This window comes from Meriones unguiculatus, chromosome 3 (genome assembly GCF_030254825.1).
Source record: "Meriones unguiculatus strain TT.TT164.6M chromosome 3, Bangor_MerUng_6.1, whole genome shotgun sequence".
In the NCBI taxonomy this organism is placed as follows: domain Eukaryota; kingdom Metazoa; phylum Chordata; class Mammalia; order Rodentia; family Muridae; genus Meriones; species Meriones unguiculatus.
The window spans coordinates 165,777,578-165,793,639 of NC_083351.1; the positions used below are offsets into that span (position 1 = coordinate 165,777,578).

At 44.5% G+C, this 16,062-nt stretch overlaps 1 protein-coding gene across 1 annotated transcript in view; it reads right to left on the reverse strand.

Moving 5' to 3' along the window:
• Positions 1-599: 599 nt before the first annotated feature.
• Positions 600-16,062, reverse strand: part of Scarb2 (scavenger receptor class B member 2) — a 55,204-nt gene continuing 39,741 nt past the window's right edge. The window contains exons 6-12 of the mRNA XM_021649896.2: positions 14,253-14,372; positions 13,488-13,657; positions 10,569-10,687; positions 9,812-9,885; positions 7,948-7,999; positions 5,968-6,126; positions 600-3,650 (exon numbers count right to left, since the gene is read on the reverse strand). Coding sequence (XP_021505571.1) covers positions 3,612-3,650; positions 5,968-6,126; positions 7,948-7,999; positions 9,812-9,885; positions 10,569-10,687; positions 13,488-13,657; positions 14,253-14,372 — 733 coding nt within the window. The 3' untranslated portion in view covers positions 600-3,611. The remainder of the gene's footprint in view (positions 3,651-5,967; positions 6,127-7,947; positions 8,000-9,811; positions 9,886-10,568; positions 10,688-13,487; positions 13,658-14,252; positions 14,373-16,062) is intronic.

The following is a 16,062-nucleotide window of genomic DNA, read 5'->3' on the forward strand; positions in this document are numbered from 1 at the left end:
CCCTTTTTTAGGGCTAATAGCTTCAGTCAAAAGCCCCAGACCCCCAAGAGTGTCTGATCCCCTAGCACCCTACTTGGTGGGCTGTGAGCAGTTCAGTTGCTGTGGTTAGAGGCAGCCCAGGATAAGGATGTTAGTGCAGGTCTGATATGACTTGGGATGAAAGCACTGAGGGACTGGCAGGAAAGACAAGGAAATAAATAAAGGCTTGTAGAAAGCAGTTCCCAGCTGGAGAAGGCAGCAGAGCGGAAGGAAGGGATCGGAGACAGGGGGAGGGGAGGGTACTGCTACAGTTAGGTCCTTCTACAGTTCCAGCCTGAAGAGCCTGTTAGGACCCTGAGGCTGGGAAGCTGGTCAGAATACAGCTGACCCTGAGTTTAGGGCTGCCGTGGTATTTGTTATTAACCCTCCTTACATTATCAGAGGCTTCCAAGTCAATGAAAAAGACCATGAGGCAGAGAGTAAAGGGTCTGCTTGGATTGGCCTGTGTCTCACAGTTGAGCAGAAATTACAAGTGGCCTGGCCCAGGATGTGACTTGGGGTTGTGTCAGCCGAGGCAAATTCCTCAAATGAAACTCCGTCGAATAAAAGACAGTTCAAAGTGCAACTTTATATAAACTTTTTTTTTTTTAATCAGTGAAACATTTCATTGTAGTATGGGTAGAAATAAAACCAGGTCAAGAATCACAAGAAATGGACCAACCATGTAAGCTACATGAAGAACATTCTGATCAGTCTTTTTAAAGCCAGGCACAAGCGATTTACACCAGGAACAATACTCAGAGGGCCTCTTGAGGAATTCACACTGCAAACAACCCAAGTTAAAAATTATCCCCCTTAAGGAAGAACCCCAATAGGGGTTAGTTCTGTAGTGCTTGTTCCATTTCACCATTAGTGATCTTTGTAGGACACAAGGAAGTCTACTGGGCAGAGCCTAGAGCCATGTGGAAATGCCCATCCTCACCCTGTGCTCTCCCCCTTCCCTGCCATTCTGTGGTGTGAAAGCCATGAGGACCACAGCCTCTGGGGCCTTTCCAAGACAATCGCCACAAAACAATGAACACAGAGAACAACTTGCTATCTTCAAACCCACACCAAGTGGGCATATCTGTTGTTAGTCAACCTATAATCCTCACTGTGGCTTGTGGGTTTAGAAGGAAAAGATCAAATGTGAGTTGTGAGCCATCACTATTAATAATCATGGCACCAATAAAGGAGTAATCTGTTTCGGTCTCCTTTTCTATGTGAGATTCAGTCTACCGTGTACATCACCGGTTGCTCTAATTTCTGTGTTTATAAATATCTCCTCAGAGATGATTATACCCTGAAAATAGGAATGAACCAATTAGTATGCACTAGCTTATCAATTTATTAGTGTGGATAAGTAGCTGCATAAAGACAGGTGTAGTGCATGCCAGTGATCTCAGCACTTGGGCGGCTGAGGCAGGAGGCTCACCATAAATTCGAGGTCAGCTATGCTACACAGTGAGTGCCAAACCAGCCTGGGCTACAGTGTGAGAGCCGGTCCTGGTGCATGAATACTAAGATACACCAGTTATCTAGTTAAATATCGATAAAGTCTAAAAATATTTGCCATTATTAAAGATCAAATATTTTCAGCTTAGTCTTTACATTTTGGTGGTTTGGGGTACCTAATATTTCTACTTTGATTAGTAGGAAAGGTGAAAATTTAACAAATTATCTCTTCTGGAAGGAAAGTATCAGCCAAGCTCACTGATCCCAGCACTCAGGACACAGAGGCAGAAGGATCTCTGTCTACCTAGTGAGTTCCAGAACAGTCAGGGCTACATAGAGACCTTGTCTCAAAAATACCAAAATAAAAGGCAAGGGAAACATCCCACATTGCTTTAGTGTCAAGAGAGGAAAACTTGGGCCTGGCCTGTGTATTGAAGCAACATTTTATATCCAAATATGTATGTGAAATTTGTTTTAAAAAATTTTGCTTATATTGAAATTTAGTTTTAAACAACAAAATACAGTTTTCAGGAAATTCTATAAGCTATCAGCCAGGTAATATATGGGATTAATTGTAAAAATCAATGGTGGAAGCTGGGTATGGTGGTGCACCCCTTTAATCCTAGCACTTGGAAGGCAGAGGCAGGTGGATCTCTGTGAGTTTGAGGCTAGCCTGGTCTTCAAAATGAGCTCCAGGACAGCCAGGGCTACCCAGAGAAACCCTGTCTCAAAAAAACAAAACTAGCCGGGCAGGGTGGTGCATGCTTTTAATCCCAGCACCCAGGGAGGCAGAGACAGGTGAATTGCTTTGAGTTTGAGGCCAGCCTGGTCTACAAAGGCAAGTCCAGAACAGCCAAGGCTACACAGAGAAACCCTGTCTCAAAAAAAAAGAAAAAGAAAAAAAAAAAAAAAAAAGAAAAAGAAAAGAAAACAAACAAACAAAAAAATCAATGGTGGACTCTGAGAATCATGGACAATACCCTCCAAGATGGCTGATGTCCTCAGTCCTCCACTGGAAGCCAGTGCCTTCCAAAGAGAAGCAGCTTGGCATCTTCTCCTGACTCCTTATCTGTCTAGCACTCTACACACTTGCCATTCTGTTAGAAAAATGATTGTCACAGGAGGCAGAGGGCACTTAGTGACAGTCTTGTCCAGAAGAAATGTGTGTCTAATCTGGATCTATATGTAATGTAAGCTACGGGCAAATGGACTTCCAACATTCATAATTTTACAAGTAAATTACCACTCAGTATTTGGCAGTCACGGTCACTTATTATCACAGTCCTATTTGGCAGAGATGTCATTAAGTCCATTCTCCCAGAAGCATGTTTCTACATCAAGATGAATTCGATTACAAAAGACAACTAACCTCTAAGTGCCATAACTAACACTGAGCTCTATTCTAAATGAAGTATCTGTCTCACCAACATTTCTGGTGAATCCTCTTGCTTCACCAAAGCACAACTAGAAACCTTCAGGAGCTCAACGCTATCTACTTACACATATCACCCCACCCCACCCGACCCCTGTCCCACTTGGTTCCTACGCACTATAAAATAGTTGAAAGACTGAGTTATTTTCCTGAAGATTGGGGTGAAATGCAAACTGTGACGTTTTAAAGAAGGAAATCAGATACATCTGCTTGGTACGTTACATGAAGCTATCATTTTACCCTGGGTACCACATTCTTCCTTCTGTGTAGGAAGGTGAATGGAGAAGAACAGAAAGCCATACATAGGTATTTTGAACACAGAGTTTGGAGAGTGAAGCATACTGAATCAAGTGAGGCCAATTAACATTAACAAGTGATGCAGACATTGTATCTACAACAGGGGTCACAAAATCCCATAGCTCCCAGAGCCCAACCACAAAAAAAGTTTCTATACAAGTTTATTAAATACTCCCTAGACACATTAAGACAATTTTAGAAGACATGATTTTATAAAGCATAACGACCAGCCACGTCACCCTGCTCATTACCCTCTGTCCAGGAAGCTCTCTTCACTTGCCAGCACTGTGGCTTCTTTCTCTTCTTGACAGGCCAAGGGCCTGCGGGGGTGCAGGGTTTCCCCGGTCCTGGTCCGGGTCAGGACAGTTCACGAGTTCTCTCATCAAGGTCAGGAGTCAGGTAAGTTCCGTTAGGTTCGTATGAGGGGTGCCCTTTCATCTGCCGTTCCCTGAGACAGAAAGAAGATGCCGAGGTTAAAGGAGGTTAAATGTTCTTGTCAGGAACATCTGTCCTGATGTGAAAAGAGGAGGCCAGGTGGGGATGGAGAGGGTGTAAGGAGAGGCTGACAGGAAGGCAGCTCCTTCCACTCTTCCCTCTTGTGGCTGTCTTTGTTCTTTAAGACCCTAAGCTGACCCTGATAGAGGACAACTCTTCTGCTCCAGCCCCCACACCAGATCTGCAAGCTGTCCTCTATGGATGGTCGGGGTCTAGAACCCTTAGCAATGTAGACGGAAACAGCCTTCTTTCTGGTTTGCTAACTAACCTGCCAGGGAGCAGTGTCTTAGGGGCTGTAGATGCTTACTAATGCTGGCCGAAGACAAGCAGATGGGTAATTGTGGATTGCTAATTAACATTCCTAGGTGGTCTGATTATACCTAGGAAAACCCGGATGTTGACACAGACTGGCAGATCCATAGGTGTCAATGGTAAGACAGTTTGCCGTATGGCTAATTCTGGCTTAGCACGAGGACAGGGATATCCAAGCCATACAGTTTCAACCAGTTTCACCTCCTACTTTCCATTGTTCAGACAGTTTAGCAGGATAACTGAAGGGAAGAAATATATAATAAAAGCAGGAATTGCCAAGAATTTAAGGAGGGTGTCTATGTCAGGACTGGTGGTTCAGGTCTGTAATCCCAATCACTGGCGAGGGTGAATGAAGCATGAGGATCACAAGTTCAAAGCCTGGCTGGAGCACAAGCAATTTCAAGGTCAGCCTGAGCAGCTCAGAGAGACCTCATCTCAAAATGTATTTGTTTTTAAGAACTAGGCACATGCCTCAGTGCTAAATCCTTGTGTCAGGCCCTTGCTTCAGTTCCACAGAAAAAGAAAGACTTCCACCAGTGGAAAAGGAAATTTTATTCTCCTGAGGCAATTGCAGTCTTCAGGCTTATTGCTTCCATCTGATAACCTAGGCCTAGTCCTGGAAGCTTCTAGCCTCTGTACAATCTAACCTAGGCCTAGGATGTTTTCAGCCTCAGAGACCTACTGCTTAATAAGCTCACTCTTTCTTGTTATTACTGAGCTCTGAGCTTGCTGGTTCAACTCAGCTGTTCTGGCTCAAACTCCTCTCTCAGCTAACTTACTCATTCTGGCTTTTTTCCCAGCCTCTAAATTGCTCTGCTTGGTCTCAAACTAACTCCAAAAATCCATTCTAATCTTCTGGTTCCTTCCCATTATTTGGCTTTTTCTATCTTCACCTGTGTCTAGCTTGTTCTCTCATTCAACCTCTCTCTGTAAAACTGTTTCCCCTCTCTCTGCATTGACCCTTAAATAGCTTCCCTTTCCTCTCTCTTCTCACGAGAGTTGGGCATATCTGTCAAATCTTTCTCTGATCTGTCATTTTTTCTGCCACTCAATTAAACATTGCTTTCAAGCATAGGCGATTCCTTGTACAAACTAACTTTACCTTCATTGTTGGGGATTAAAGGCATATACCACCACACCTGGACCTAAGGTTTTCTTTACCTCAAACTTGATATCAGGCTGGCCTTGAACTCAGATCTGCTTGCCACTGTCTCCTGGATTAAAGGTATGTTTGTATTCCAGCCATGTCTTTGGATGTGATCTCTTGCCAGAACAGCCATGTTCTGAATAAAATTCCTCTACACCCCAAAGGGCATCATGAAAAGTTTTCAGACCCCTGGTCACTTGAGAGGCCAATCTGAGCCAGTTTATCCCATTCGTCCTGGAGATGAATGCTTCTCATGTGGCCACCTTTGACCATGGCTATGAGATCTCAACCATAGCATCTTCAGATACTCCAGGTCTCTGGCCCCTTTGCTCTACAATATTGGAATTGTTTTATTATATATAATAACTAAACTTATTGAATAACACTGAGTCAAGTCCTCTGTGCTTTTTACATCATCCGATCCTCTCTAGAAACTCACAAGGGAGACCCTATTATCATTCCTTTTACAGATGATACAATCAAGGCCATTCCAAGGGTCAGCTAGATGTTTAGTGATAGAACTGGGATTTGAACCCAGGCAGCCCAGCACCAAAGCTTAAGGGCTTAAAAGTTTTATGTCCTTCTTTTACAATGATGTTTTTAAAGTTGTAAAGTTACCTCTGTGGGATATATCTAAATTTACCAAGTGAGCCTCAGATACCAGATGGCACCATTCCATCAGCCTGCTCTTCTCAATGCACACCAGCCCTGCCTACCACTTGGTACCACGGTAATACAACCACAAAAACCAGTGTTCCCCTCCCTCCTAGACTCCCAAGTCTAGAAAGAAATTCCCTCATCCAGTACTCACTTCATCCATAGACCCCTGTCCTCGGCATGCAAGCCACGTGAACACCAAGCCAAAGAACACACCCAGTGCCATGACAATGTAGGGTATGTTGGTGACAATCAAAGTTGTGTTAACCACGGACTTCAATCGACGTGCAGTCTCTTTGTCAATGACAACACTCTGGAGCAGGGAGAAATATTATTATTTTGAGGACTAGATAGTGTGTGTGTGTGTGTGTGTGTGTGTGTGTGTATTTCAAACAAAATACAGTTTGATTATATCTTATTATCAGCAATCCAGATATACTGAAAATTCACTTAGAATAATATATTTACTCAATATATTTTTCTCTTGAAGACAATTACAACTCAACATAAATTGAAAATTTGAGAATTAAGAAATGTTGAGATAATATATATGTTATGGTTGGGGCCTGAAATGTCCCCACAGCTCATGTTTTAAATGCGGATTACCATCTTTTAGGACTGTTTTTGTTTGCTTATTTGTTTGTTTGAATTTATTTTGAGATAGGGCCTCACTCTATAGCCCTGGCTAGCTTGGAACTCATGCTGTAGACCAGGCTAGCCTCCAGCTCATGGCACTGCCTCCGGAGAGCTGGGTTCCAGATGTGTGCCACCATGCTCACTGCTCTGGAAGATCTTGGAGCCTTTAGGAGAGGGGGATCTGGCTGGAGAAGTAGCTTCCTGATCCACTAATGTGAGGGTTCCAGCCACATGGCCCTGCTGCCAACCATGCCCATCAACCTGGCCTCCTGAGGCCTTCTGAAATAATGAGCTATAATAACCCTTTCCCCTTTAAGCTCTTTCTGTCACAGCGATACAAAGAAAATGTGATGGATTATCCTTTGCTTGGCATCAGACAGTTCCTTTAAAACTCATCTCAGCCTTTCTTCATTCTGTGAAGTCTCTGGCTCCGTCAGGCCTGATCGAAGAGCTTTTGTTGCTCACCCTGGAACCTCACTTGTCCTTGAAACCAGCATAACAGTTTACCTGTTTATGCGAAAGGACTGTGAGTTCCTTGAAAGCCAGACAGCTCAACCAACTCCACACTGGCGGGGGGGGGGGGGGGCACACCCAGTACACAGTAAGGGCTTGATTAACGCTGGCTGTAGAGATGGAACTCTACAAAATGTTGTTGTCCAGATAGTATCACTTCTCTCCTGAGTCCCCGTGAGGGGCTCCAGTCTCAGCAAAAATGGCTCAAATGAGTTGTGGAGCTAATATGAATTGGAGAAAGAATTCCTAACCAAGAAAACGGTTTTAGACTAGCATTTTAGTATAAGAACAGAGGTTTCATCACTTGGAGTAATGGGGGAGGCATCAAGAGCCGGAGTCCAGAAGAATGAACAATAATCCTGCTTAGTTTGACTGGGGTGGGGAGAGGTTGTCGAGTTCTGTGGAGGGTTTTTCACCAATTGTCCCAGATTTGTCAGAGTTGGGGCTTGCTCCTGAAAGTAGTCTCCAATGTCACTTCCAGGCCTGGTATTGTTTTTTTCTTTTCCTTTCTTTCCTTCCCTTTTCTTTTCCTTCCTTCCTTCCTTCCTTCCTTCCTTCCTTCCTTCCTTCCTTCCTTCCTTCCTTCCTCAGTGGATCTCAGTGGGTAGCCCTGGATGGCCTTAAACTCAGAGATGCACCTGCCATTTTCTCTCTAGTACTAAGAGTAAAGGCATGTGCCACTATTCCTGACCTTGATTCGTAATTTTTTAAATATTCTATTTATTTGCTTGTTTGTTGTGACTGTTCGGTGGAGGTGGTGGTAGTGGATGTACGTGTGTGTGCGCGCCCTCTTCTGGATTCTGTGGGCAGCTGCACACGTGAACACACATAACTAAACATCTTTGTGACAGAAAAGCTACCTTTCCCGCTTTCATAACATAAACCGCGCATCCCTACAGCAGCAGGCACCATAAAGGAAGTATCCCGAGCGTGGACAGTTAAAACATACTGTGCCTTCAGCACCCCACCCCCTTCCAGGACTTACCTCATTGAGATACATCACTGGGAAAACCATAGTCCTAATGTTTCCCGTTTCACTACAGAGACAAAGGATGGCATTATTTCAGGGACATCCTCTTGAAAACATTTCTCACCTGGAGAGACGTGTTCACGCAAAGATTACAGTACACCTAATTCACCCAGTAACTGGGAACTGACCCCAGACTTGGTAGCTGTCTTTGCACGCGTTAAGTCAGAAATCAAGACTACAGCATTGTTAGCCAGCAATGCAAGAGCACACGTCCACGTGGTATCTTATCAAAGCATAAGATACGGAATGCAGATTCACCAAAGGGCACTGTTCAGACCCAGATGACATAAGCTGCCATCCCAGAGGTCTCTAGGCCGCCATACTGTCTCTGCAACAAAGGCCCATTTGACCACTCTTTGACCTCCCTGTGCTCAGTGTTTTGGGGACTTTGTTATTCAGTTCTTACAGCAGCCACACGCCATGGCTCTCATTATGTACAGGGTGGAAAAAGGAGGAACCTATAACAGAGACTCGGCAAGTGCCCAAGGTCACTGTGTGTGAGCAGTACAACCTGGAATGTAAGTTCATTTTGAGTCTAAGGTTCCGGATCTTAACTACTATAATATGTGCCTCAAAAATATATAAACAGGTGCTGGAAGACATCCCCCAAAACCACGTTTGCTTCTTAGAGGGAGCCCATAACATGGGATTAAATCTGGAGACTTCAATGGGGACATATGTCAAGGTTTATAGATAGGGAGACAGACAGACAGACAGACAGATAGATAGATAGATAGATAGATACATAGATAGATGGACACACAGAGAGACGGATGACACATATAGTTTTAAGTCCTGTCTTTTCATTAAATATTATTTTACAGGTATTTTACCAGATCTAAGAAAAATCCCACAGACAAGTCTGGGAAGGAAGCTATACTTGCAGATTCTTTTTTGGGGGGAGTGGGGATTCTTACTAAGAACCTGCTTATGGTTGAAATGTGGGAGAGAAAGGCTGGATTCAAGAGCCTGCTGCAACTGTCTGAAGAATAACTCGTGGTGGCTGAGCCTAAGCAGACGCAGAAGGAGCACAAAGAGACGGAAACCAGATGGAGGGCATTGCCAGGGGACTGGATAAAAGCCATTGTGGATCCACACAGCCTCACCAACTGTGTGAGTCCCAGAAAATCACTTAAGTGCTGTGTCTTGGGTCTCTCGTGTATAAAAAGGACAATGCAAAGTTGTAAGCTGGGAGGAGGGAATGGGCCGGAGAGAAGGCTCCACGGTTAAGAGCACTGGTTGCTCTTCTGGAGGTCTTGAGTTCAAGTCTCAGCAACAATACGATGGCTCATAGCCATTTATAATGAGATCTGGTGCCCCCTTCTGGCATGAAGGCAAACATGTAGGAAGAACAATGCATGTATATAAATAAATTAAAATTAAAAGTAATTAAAATAAATACACTGCAAATTATTTATATACATTCAGGTAGAACACTGCATGTATATAAATACATAAGTAACTTATTTATGTAATAACTTATTTAATAATAACTTAAATAACTACATAATAATTACATAAATTATTTATGTAATAACTTACATAATAAATAAGTTATTTATGTAATAAATTAAATAAATAAATCTTTTTCTTAAAGTTGTAAGGTAGTGTAGGTAAAGAGCCAACAGCAACGCCCGATCCGTGGGCAGCAATTTACAAAGGCCAGGGCCGAGATACCATGAAAGTTGAGACCATGCCCCATCAGGGACAGACAAGTTGAGCAGTTAGAAATAGACACTCCTCCCCCTGATACCATGCCCACCCGAAAGCCACGAGGTAAAATCCAGCCTCTGCCTCTGTCGGATGAGCCGACACTTACACAAAGTCAGCCAGCTTCCTAACGTAAATGTTGATTTGGAATCTCTTGGATGCTCTTAAAATAATTCCAGTCAACTGCAAAAAAAGAGAGAGAGGGGGAAATTAGGATTTATCCAGGCACATTTTCAGCAGAGTGTAACTGCATGCAGTTCTGACCCACGCGGATCCACTGCCGTGTTTGGCAGGGAGAGTATATAAGGGGAAACTGGTCCACACAGCAGAACCACAGGTACTGACTGCATAGGGCAGACTGGGGCTTTGTGGGGATGTGACTACCTGGGGATCTGCTAAAATGCAGATTCTGACTGGTATTGGAACCGATCTGTAATTCTGAAGGCAAAATGTGTTTGTGTTCCTAATAGCACGATGGCCAAATTACCTAGGCTGGGCCTCAGCTGTTTTGGGTGACTGAATCTGTCATCAAATGTTGCTCTCATTTCGTTTTGTTAGGCTGGATTGAACCTAGGGCCTCGTGCAATCTAGTAAGTAGTCAACCACTGAGCTACATCCCTATCCCATGTTTTTTCTTTGCTTAACTTCCCCTTTTCTTTAAAGCGGGTTTGCTGGTTTCCGCAGACTTGACCTGCGGAGTTCAGACATCCCATTATAGGTTACGGACCACGACGCGCACACTGGTCTACTTCTGCCCACTTGAATACCAGCAGAAGACAGTGCGTCTCTTAAGAACGCGTCAGACTGAACAAGTGCCCCTGCACACACAGTATGACACGCTCTCTAACCAAGAAATATGTACTCACAGGGTTAATGTCCACAAAGGTCTCGTGTTCTTCCTTGTTTGGACGCATGCCTTTTATGGCAGACACGAACTTCTCATCAGCTTGGTAAAAGTGTGGGAAGGACATGATAATGGGTGCACCTGTGTGGGAAGTGACGTAGAAATGAACAGGGCTGGTTGCTAAAACTAAAAAAAAGACGAATCTACAGTTCCTGGCCACAAAATTGGTTCATAAAGGAGAAAGAAAAGCCACACCCACGTGCGCTTGCCCAGGCTCGCTACCTCTCTGTATCTCCTAGTCCAATATTTACACCGCATTTTCTGACACGTGATGTAGCCCACATTATTTCACTGCATGTCTATACCTGGCCACATCTATACTTCAACAAACAGTGACTGAATCTATAAGTATACTTTATCTATTTCTCTATGTACAATAAATATTTTAAGACACTCTATAAAACCAAAACCCTTATCCTCATTTTGCATTGAAGAAGCAGAGGTTCCCAAACATCAGCAGAGTTTCCCAGGGAAGTTCTATCAGGCTGAGGAGGAAGCGTCCTAGCTGAATGACAAGGTCTCATCTCAGAGCCCTGCTTGAACCACAGTTCTCTCTCACTGAATGAAGCTTTGGCTGTTGTTGTTTTGTTTGGGGTTTTGCTGTCTTTTTGAGAGGGGGTCTTATTCTGCAGCTCAGGCTGGCCTGGGAAGAACTCACTTCCATAGACCAGGCTGGCCCAGAACTCACAGAGTTGCTCTTGCTTCTGCTTTCCAAGTATTAGGGTCATGGGCTTATACTCGTGAGCCTGGCCTTTTATATTGAAGAAAGAAAATCAACTGTTTCCCAGTAATGGACCTTGTTCTCCTGGACAGCGTAATGCAAGAAAAGTTTAAAGCCTTTCGCCTGCTGTTCATGGTGGCACATGCCTGTCAGCCCAGCACTTGGCAGGAGGACTAAAGTTCAAGGCCAGCCCAGGCCACATAGTGAATTCAAGGCCAACTTCAGTTAAATGAGAACCTGTCTCAAAAAAAGTTTAAAAATTTTTAGAAAGTCGTGTGGTTGTTATAGAAGCAAGAACACTCCCCCATGCCTTTTCTGTTTGTATTTGGTTTTGTTTAGCTTCTATGCTTCCTTACTTTGAATACACATTGAAGAGTTCCAGTGAGTCAAGCCCAAACTGGAACACCAGAAACTTATTCATAAACAATGCTGGCCACATTTAGATGCTTGTACACTACCCAAGTTTAAGGAAAACTGTCAACCTATGACAAACTGCTTTCACAGAGCCTCCGCTCTCCATTTGTGAATTCCAAAAAAGCAAAAGGAAAACATTGCACTGAGAGGTTTGAACATTGCAAAACAGAGTCTTTGACTCTGGCATCTACTCCTTCAAGAAGAAGAGTAAATGTAAACACAGCAAGGAAAACATGTTCATGTTTATACCTTGATGTGGGGGAGGCGCCAAGAGCATGGCTTCAGGAACTCTCACTGAGTCATGCAATGGGACAGATTAGAAGTAGGAATGTGTCCCCATTCACCGTGAGAGCACTGGGCTCCTGTGCATAGCGCTTACCACACGCCTACACAGAGCTTGCTAGTGTAGACAGTACAGATTATAGCATCCTCATGTGGGTATTTTAATATCTCTCCAGAGACTCTGATGTAAGGTGTGTGTGTATGTGTGTGTCTGTGCTGTGAAAAGGACAGGGAGACTAAACTTTTGTTCTCAGGCTCATCCCAAAGATTTTCACACTGACTAGACAAGAGAACCAAGTTAGCGTATCACTCTATTTTCAAGAGAGGAGCGCTGTAATTCAGGAGAGAGGCTTGCAATGCAGTTCTCCAAAGGAACTTTAAAGAGGGCCAGGTGAGGTAAAGCCAGCAGTGGGAGAGGCTGAGGCAGGAGGATCACTGTGAGTCTGAGGCCACTCAAACTACATAGTGAAAATCTGTCTCAAAGCAACAACCACCACCACTCCACACACATTAAAGAGGCATTCTATTTTAAGTAGGGGTCTATCACAAATAATAGGAATGCGAGGGGAAGCCTCGTCTACACAGTGAGTTACAAGATAGCTGGAGCTACACAGTGAGACCCTGTCTCAAAAGACACAAAACAGAAGACGTGCTCGCAAAGAAGTACTCAGAGACATTTCATAAAAACACACCTCTTCTCTTTGCTCTGTTCCCATGGTGATAAGATGAGGATGCTAAGCTATGCACATCATCCCAGGACCCAGAAGGCTGAGGCAAAGGGATGGACAGTTTGATGTCAACCTAGGCCATACAACAAGACCCTGCCTCAAAGTAAGCAAAACCAAGAGCAAAAACCAGAAGTAGAAGAGGGCACCTCGCACCTGTCAGGCAAGGCCACTGTGAACAATTCTGCTGTGACATCTGACTGTTGGCACTAACCTTCAAGATGAAAAAGATACCTTATGCACTGATGGTTCTCATTCATGGAAAGGATCAGAGAACTGAGAGGGAGTCGTTCAAGCCTGAAGCCCCAAGGTAGCTCTCAGAGCCCACATAAAGGTGGGAGGAAAGAACGGACGCCACTGAGTGTTTTCTCACTGTCACACGTGTGCCATGGCACACATGCTCACCCCTTACACAAACACCAGTAATAACAAATTCAAATTAAAAAGAAGAAAGAAAAAGAAACACTGGGAAACTCATGATTAAAAGTTTAAAACTAAATCTGCTTCAAAATCTTTGTGTGTCACCAAACAGCATCATCATCATTTGACGAAGGGGACAGCTCCATAGGCACTACCTTCCTGCTTCTGCCATCTGGCTGCTGGGATTGCAGGCAGAGGCCGGAACGTTATTATTCTTGAAAGGTTGGACTTACACTATATACCGGGTTGGTGACTAATTCTTTGTTTCACACCCCAAATCTGCCCGCATTCTGACCATAACCTCCCTAGAAATCCTTACCGTTTTTGCAGATGCTGACATTCAACACTCCTGAGTCCATGCAGTTCCCTTCTGGTATACAGAAGCCAGCATTTTCAGGGGTATTGGCTAATATTTCTGCGGGCACCTTATACCGAAAAGCAGGTATACCTTCTACTTCCTCAAAGCCGCTGAAAGTTATATGTACCGACCTGAAGGGAGGGAAGAACACAAACTCAGAGTAGGAATGCGGCTGAGCCAGTAAAATGCTTGCCCAGCACCTGTGAAGGCCTGGATTCAAATCTCAGCCCTGCCTATCAGAGTGCAGCAGCTCACATCTGTAATTGTAGCACGAGGCAGCTAGGAGGATAGGAGGATGAGAAAGTCAAGGTCATCCTCAGGTCTCTGGCAAGTTTGCAGCCAGCCTGAGAGAGCAGAGCCCCTGTCTCTAATAAATAATTAAAAATAAATAAGAAAGGTGGGGGAGGGAGTAAAGGAGGAGTGGGGAGACAGAGAGGAGGGAGTCAAGAAGGGGGAGGGGAGGGAGAGGAAGAGGGAAGAGGAAAGAGAATCAAGGCAGAATGGTTAAAGAACGTGCCCAGGGCCACACAGCTGCAAGCAGAGTTAAGATCCAAATCAACAGAGCTACCTTCTGGCGTGTGTGCTGTGAGCCATTACACATCGTTATCCCTCGGTGTGCCTCCAGCACTTCCAGTGTGTGCAAATCCCCAAGCACAGTGAGTGCATCTGCTCACACCTTCCTCACGCTCTGCCTCCCAGTCCAAGACCTATGCTCAAAGCTGCTACCTGCAGAAGTCAGATGGGAAGACGTAGAGGACTTCATCCTTGGTTATTAACGGGTGAAAAGAGTCTCCGTCGGTCCCGTTAATCATGTTGCACGTGTCTGTGGTCCACCAGTCCAGAGACCTATCGTGATAAGCACAAGAAAGAATAAAGACGGCCAAGCTGGATTTTAGGCTCTCCTAACTGGCCAGTACCCTTCCAGGGGCAAGTTGGGCTGGCTACCGCGGCACTGCCATTCTCGGGCACAGAAGTACTAGGAACTAAGGGACAGAAAGACACTAAGGTTGTCTACCAAGTGGAAACAGGAAATGAAGGCTGATAAGACAGGCGTGGAAAACATTCAGACGGTCCACACGACATTCAAAACACAAACGAGCATCTTCCCAGACAAAGATGGTGAGGAGAGCTAAAATGATGCTATTTCCCATGCTGGAAGCCAGGAGGAAGAGCCAGAATTCAGTTTCTAAGTTGATAAGGATGAAGAGTGTTCCACCAGGGGCTTGAATCAGGGTCAAGGAGCAGAGATTCCCTGCTCATCAAAAGAGGCCAAAGAAGGCAGTGTCTATCTGCTATGTGGATTTTGGTGTTGTTCAAAACTTGTGGTTGGGGAGCAGGAAGACTAAGAAAGTAGCCTCACAGCAGAACCTAAACTAAGTTTGTTCTGGACTACATGGAGGCCAACTGGTACATTGGGTGAGGGGAGAGACAGACAGAGAGATAGACAGACAGACAGACAGACATACACAAACATACACATACACACAATCCCCAGACTAGCTTCTCAACTAAAACAACTGTGCAAATAATTTAAACTAAAACGGACAGTAAAAGGCAGAAAACAAAGTCATCAAGGAAGTGAATCCACCTTAGAAGAAACTGAAATAATAGAGCAGGCTAATTCCATAAACCTGTGCTTAGTATCGCAAGGCAAAACAGTGACATTCTGTTTGAACAACGAAGGCTGGGGCTGGAGACACGGCGCAGAGGTTAAGGACACTCGCTGCTCTCGCAGGACCTGGGTTAGAGTCCCAGCATCCGTAGTGTGGCTCTCAACCCTCTGTACCTCCATTTCCAGGGGATCTAGTGCCCTGTGGCCTCACGGGCACCAGAAGCACATGTGGTGCATGGGCCCACATGCAAACAAGACAGTCATACACATAAAATACAACAACAACAGAACCTTTTTACACAAAAAGTAATGCAGCCTGATAACGCAGCTTAGTGCATATCCCTCAGTTGACACACCCACGTCTCCGAATTTGATCTCCAAAACCCTTAAAAACAGCAACAACAACAAACCGGAGGTAGGTGGTGGAGAAAGATAAAACAAAATTAAGAAGATTTTAAAAACTTGGATTTAAAAAATATTTTGGAAAAACTCAACAGGGATAAAACTCTAGACTGTGTAGCTGAAGGAAAAAAATAAACTCATGGACTAGAGATGGTTCTAGGGAATTTACATAAATACAAGATCAGAAAATGAAAACTTAATCAAGTCACAGAAACTAGACTTCAGAGGCTCCAATAAATGTTTGGAGGAAGTCGGGGGCTAGGAGGTGGGGAAGGGAGACCGAGGCAGACGAGCAGGTGGACCGGCTTAGTAACCTGGTCTCTCCTTAGCTGAGCTGCACGCATGCTTTTCTCCATCCAAGGCTCCACGCAACCTGTTAATGACCAAGGACCCCTGTGTGCGTCAGGCTACACTTAGCAATCCATTAATAATATCTTGTTTCGTTCCAAGGTATCCTGGCCTATGGGCAGGGGGCTAACCTGGTCCTCTCAGTGGAAGTTTAGGGCGAATTCCTTATTTATT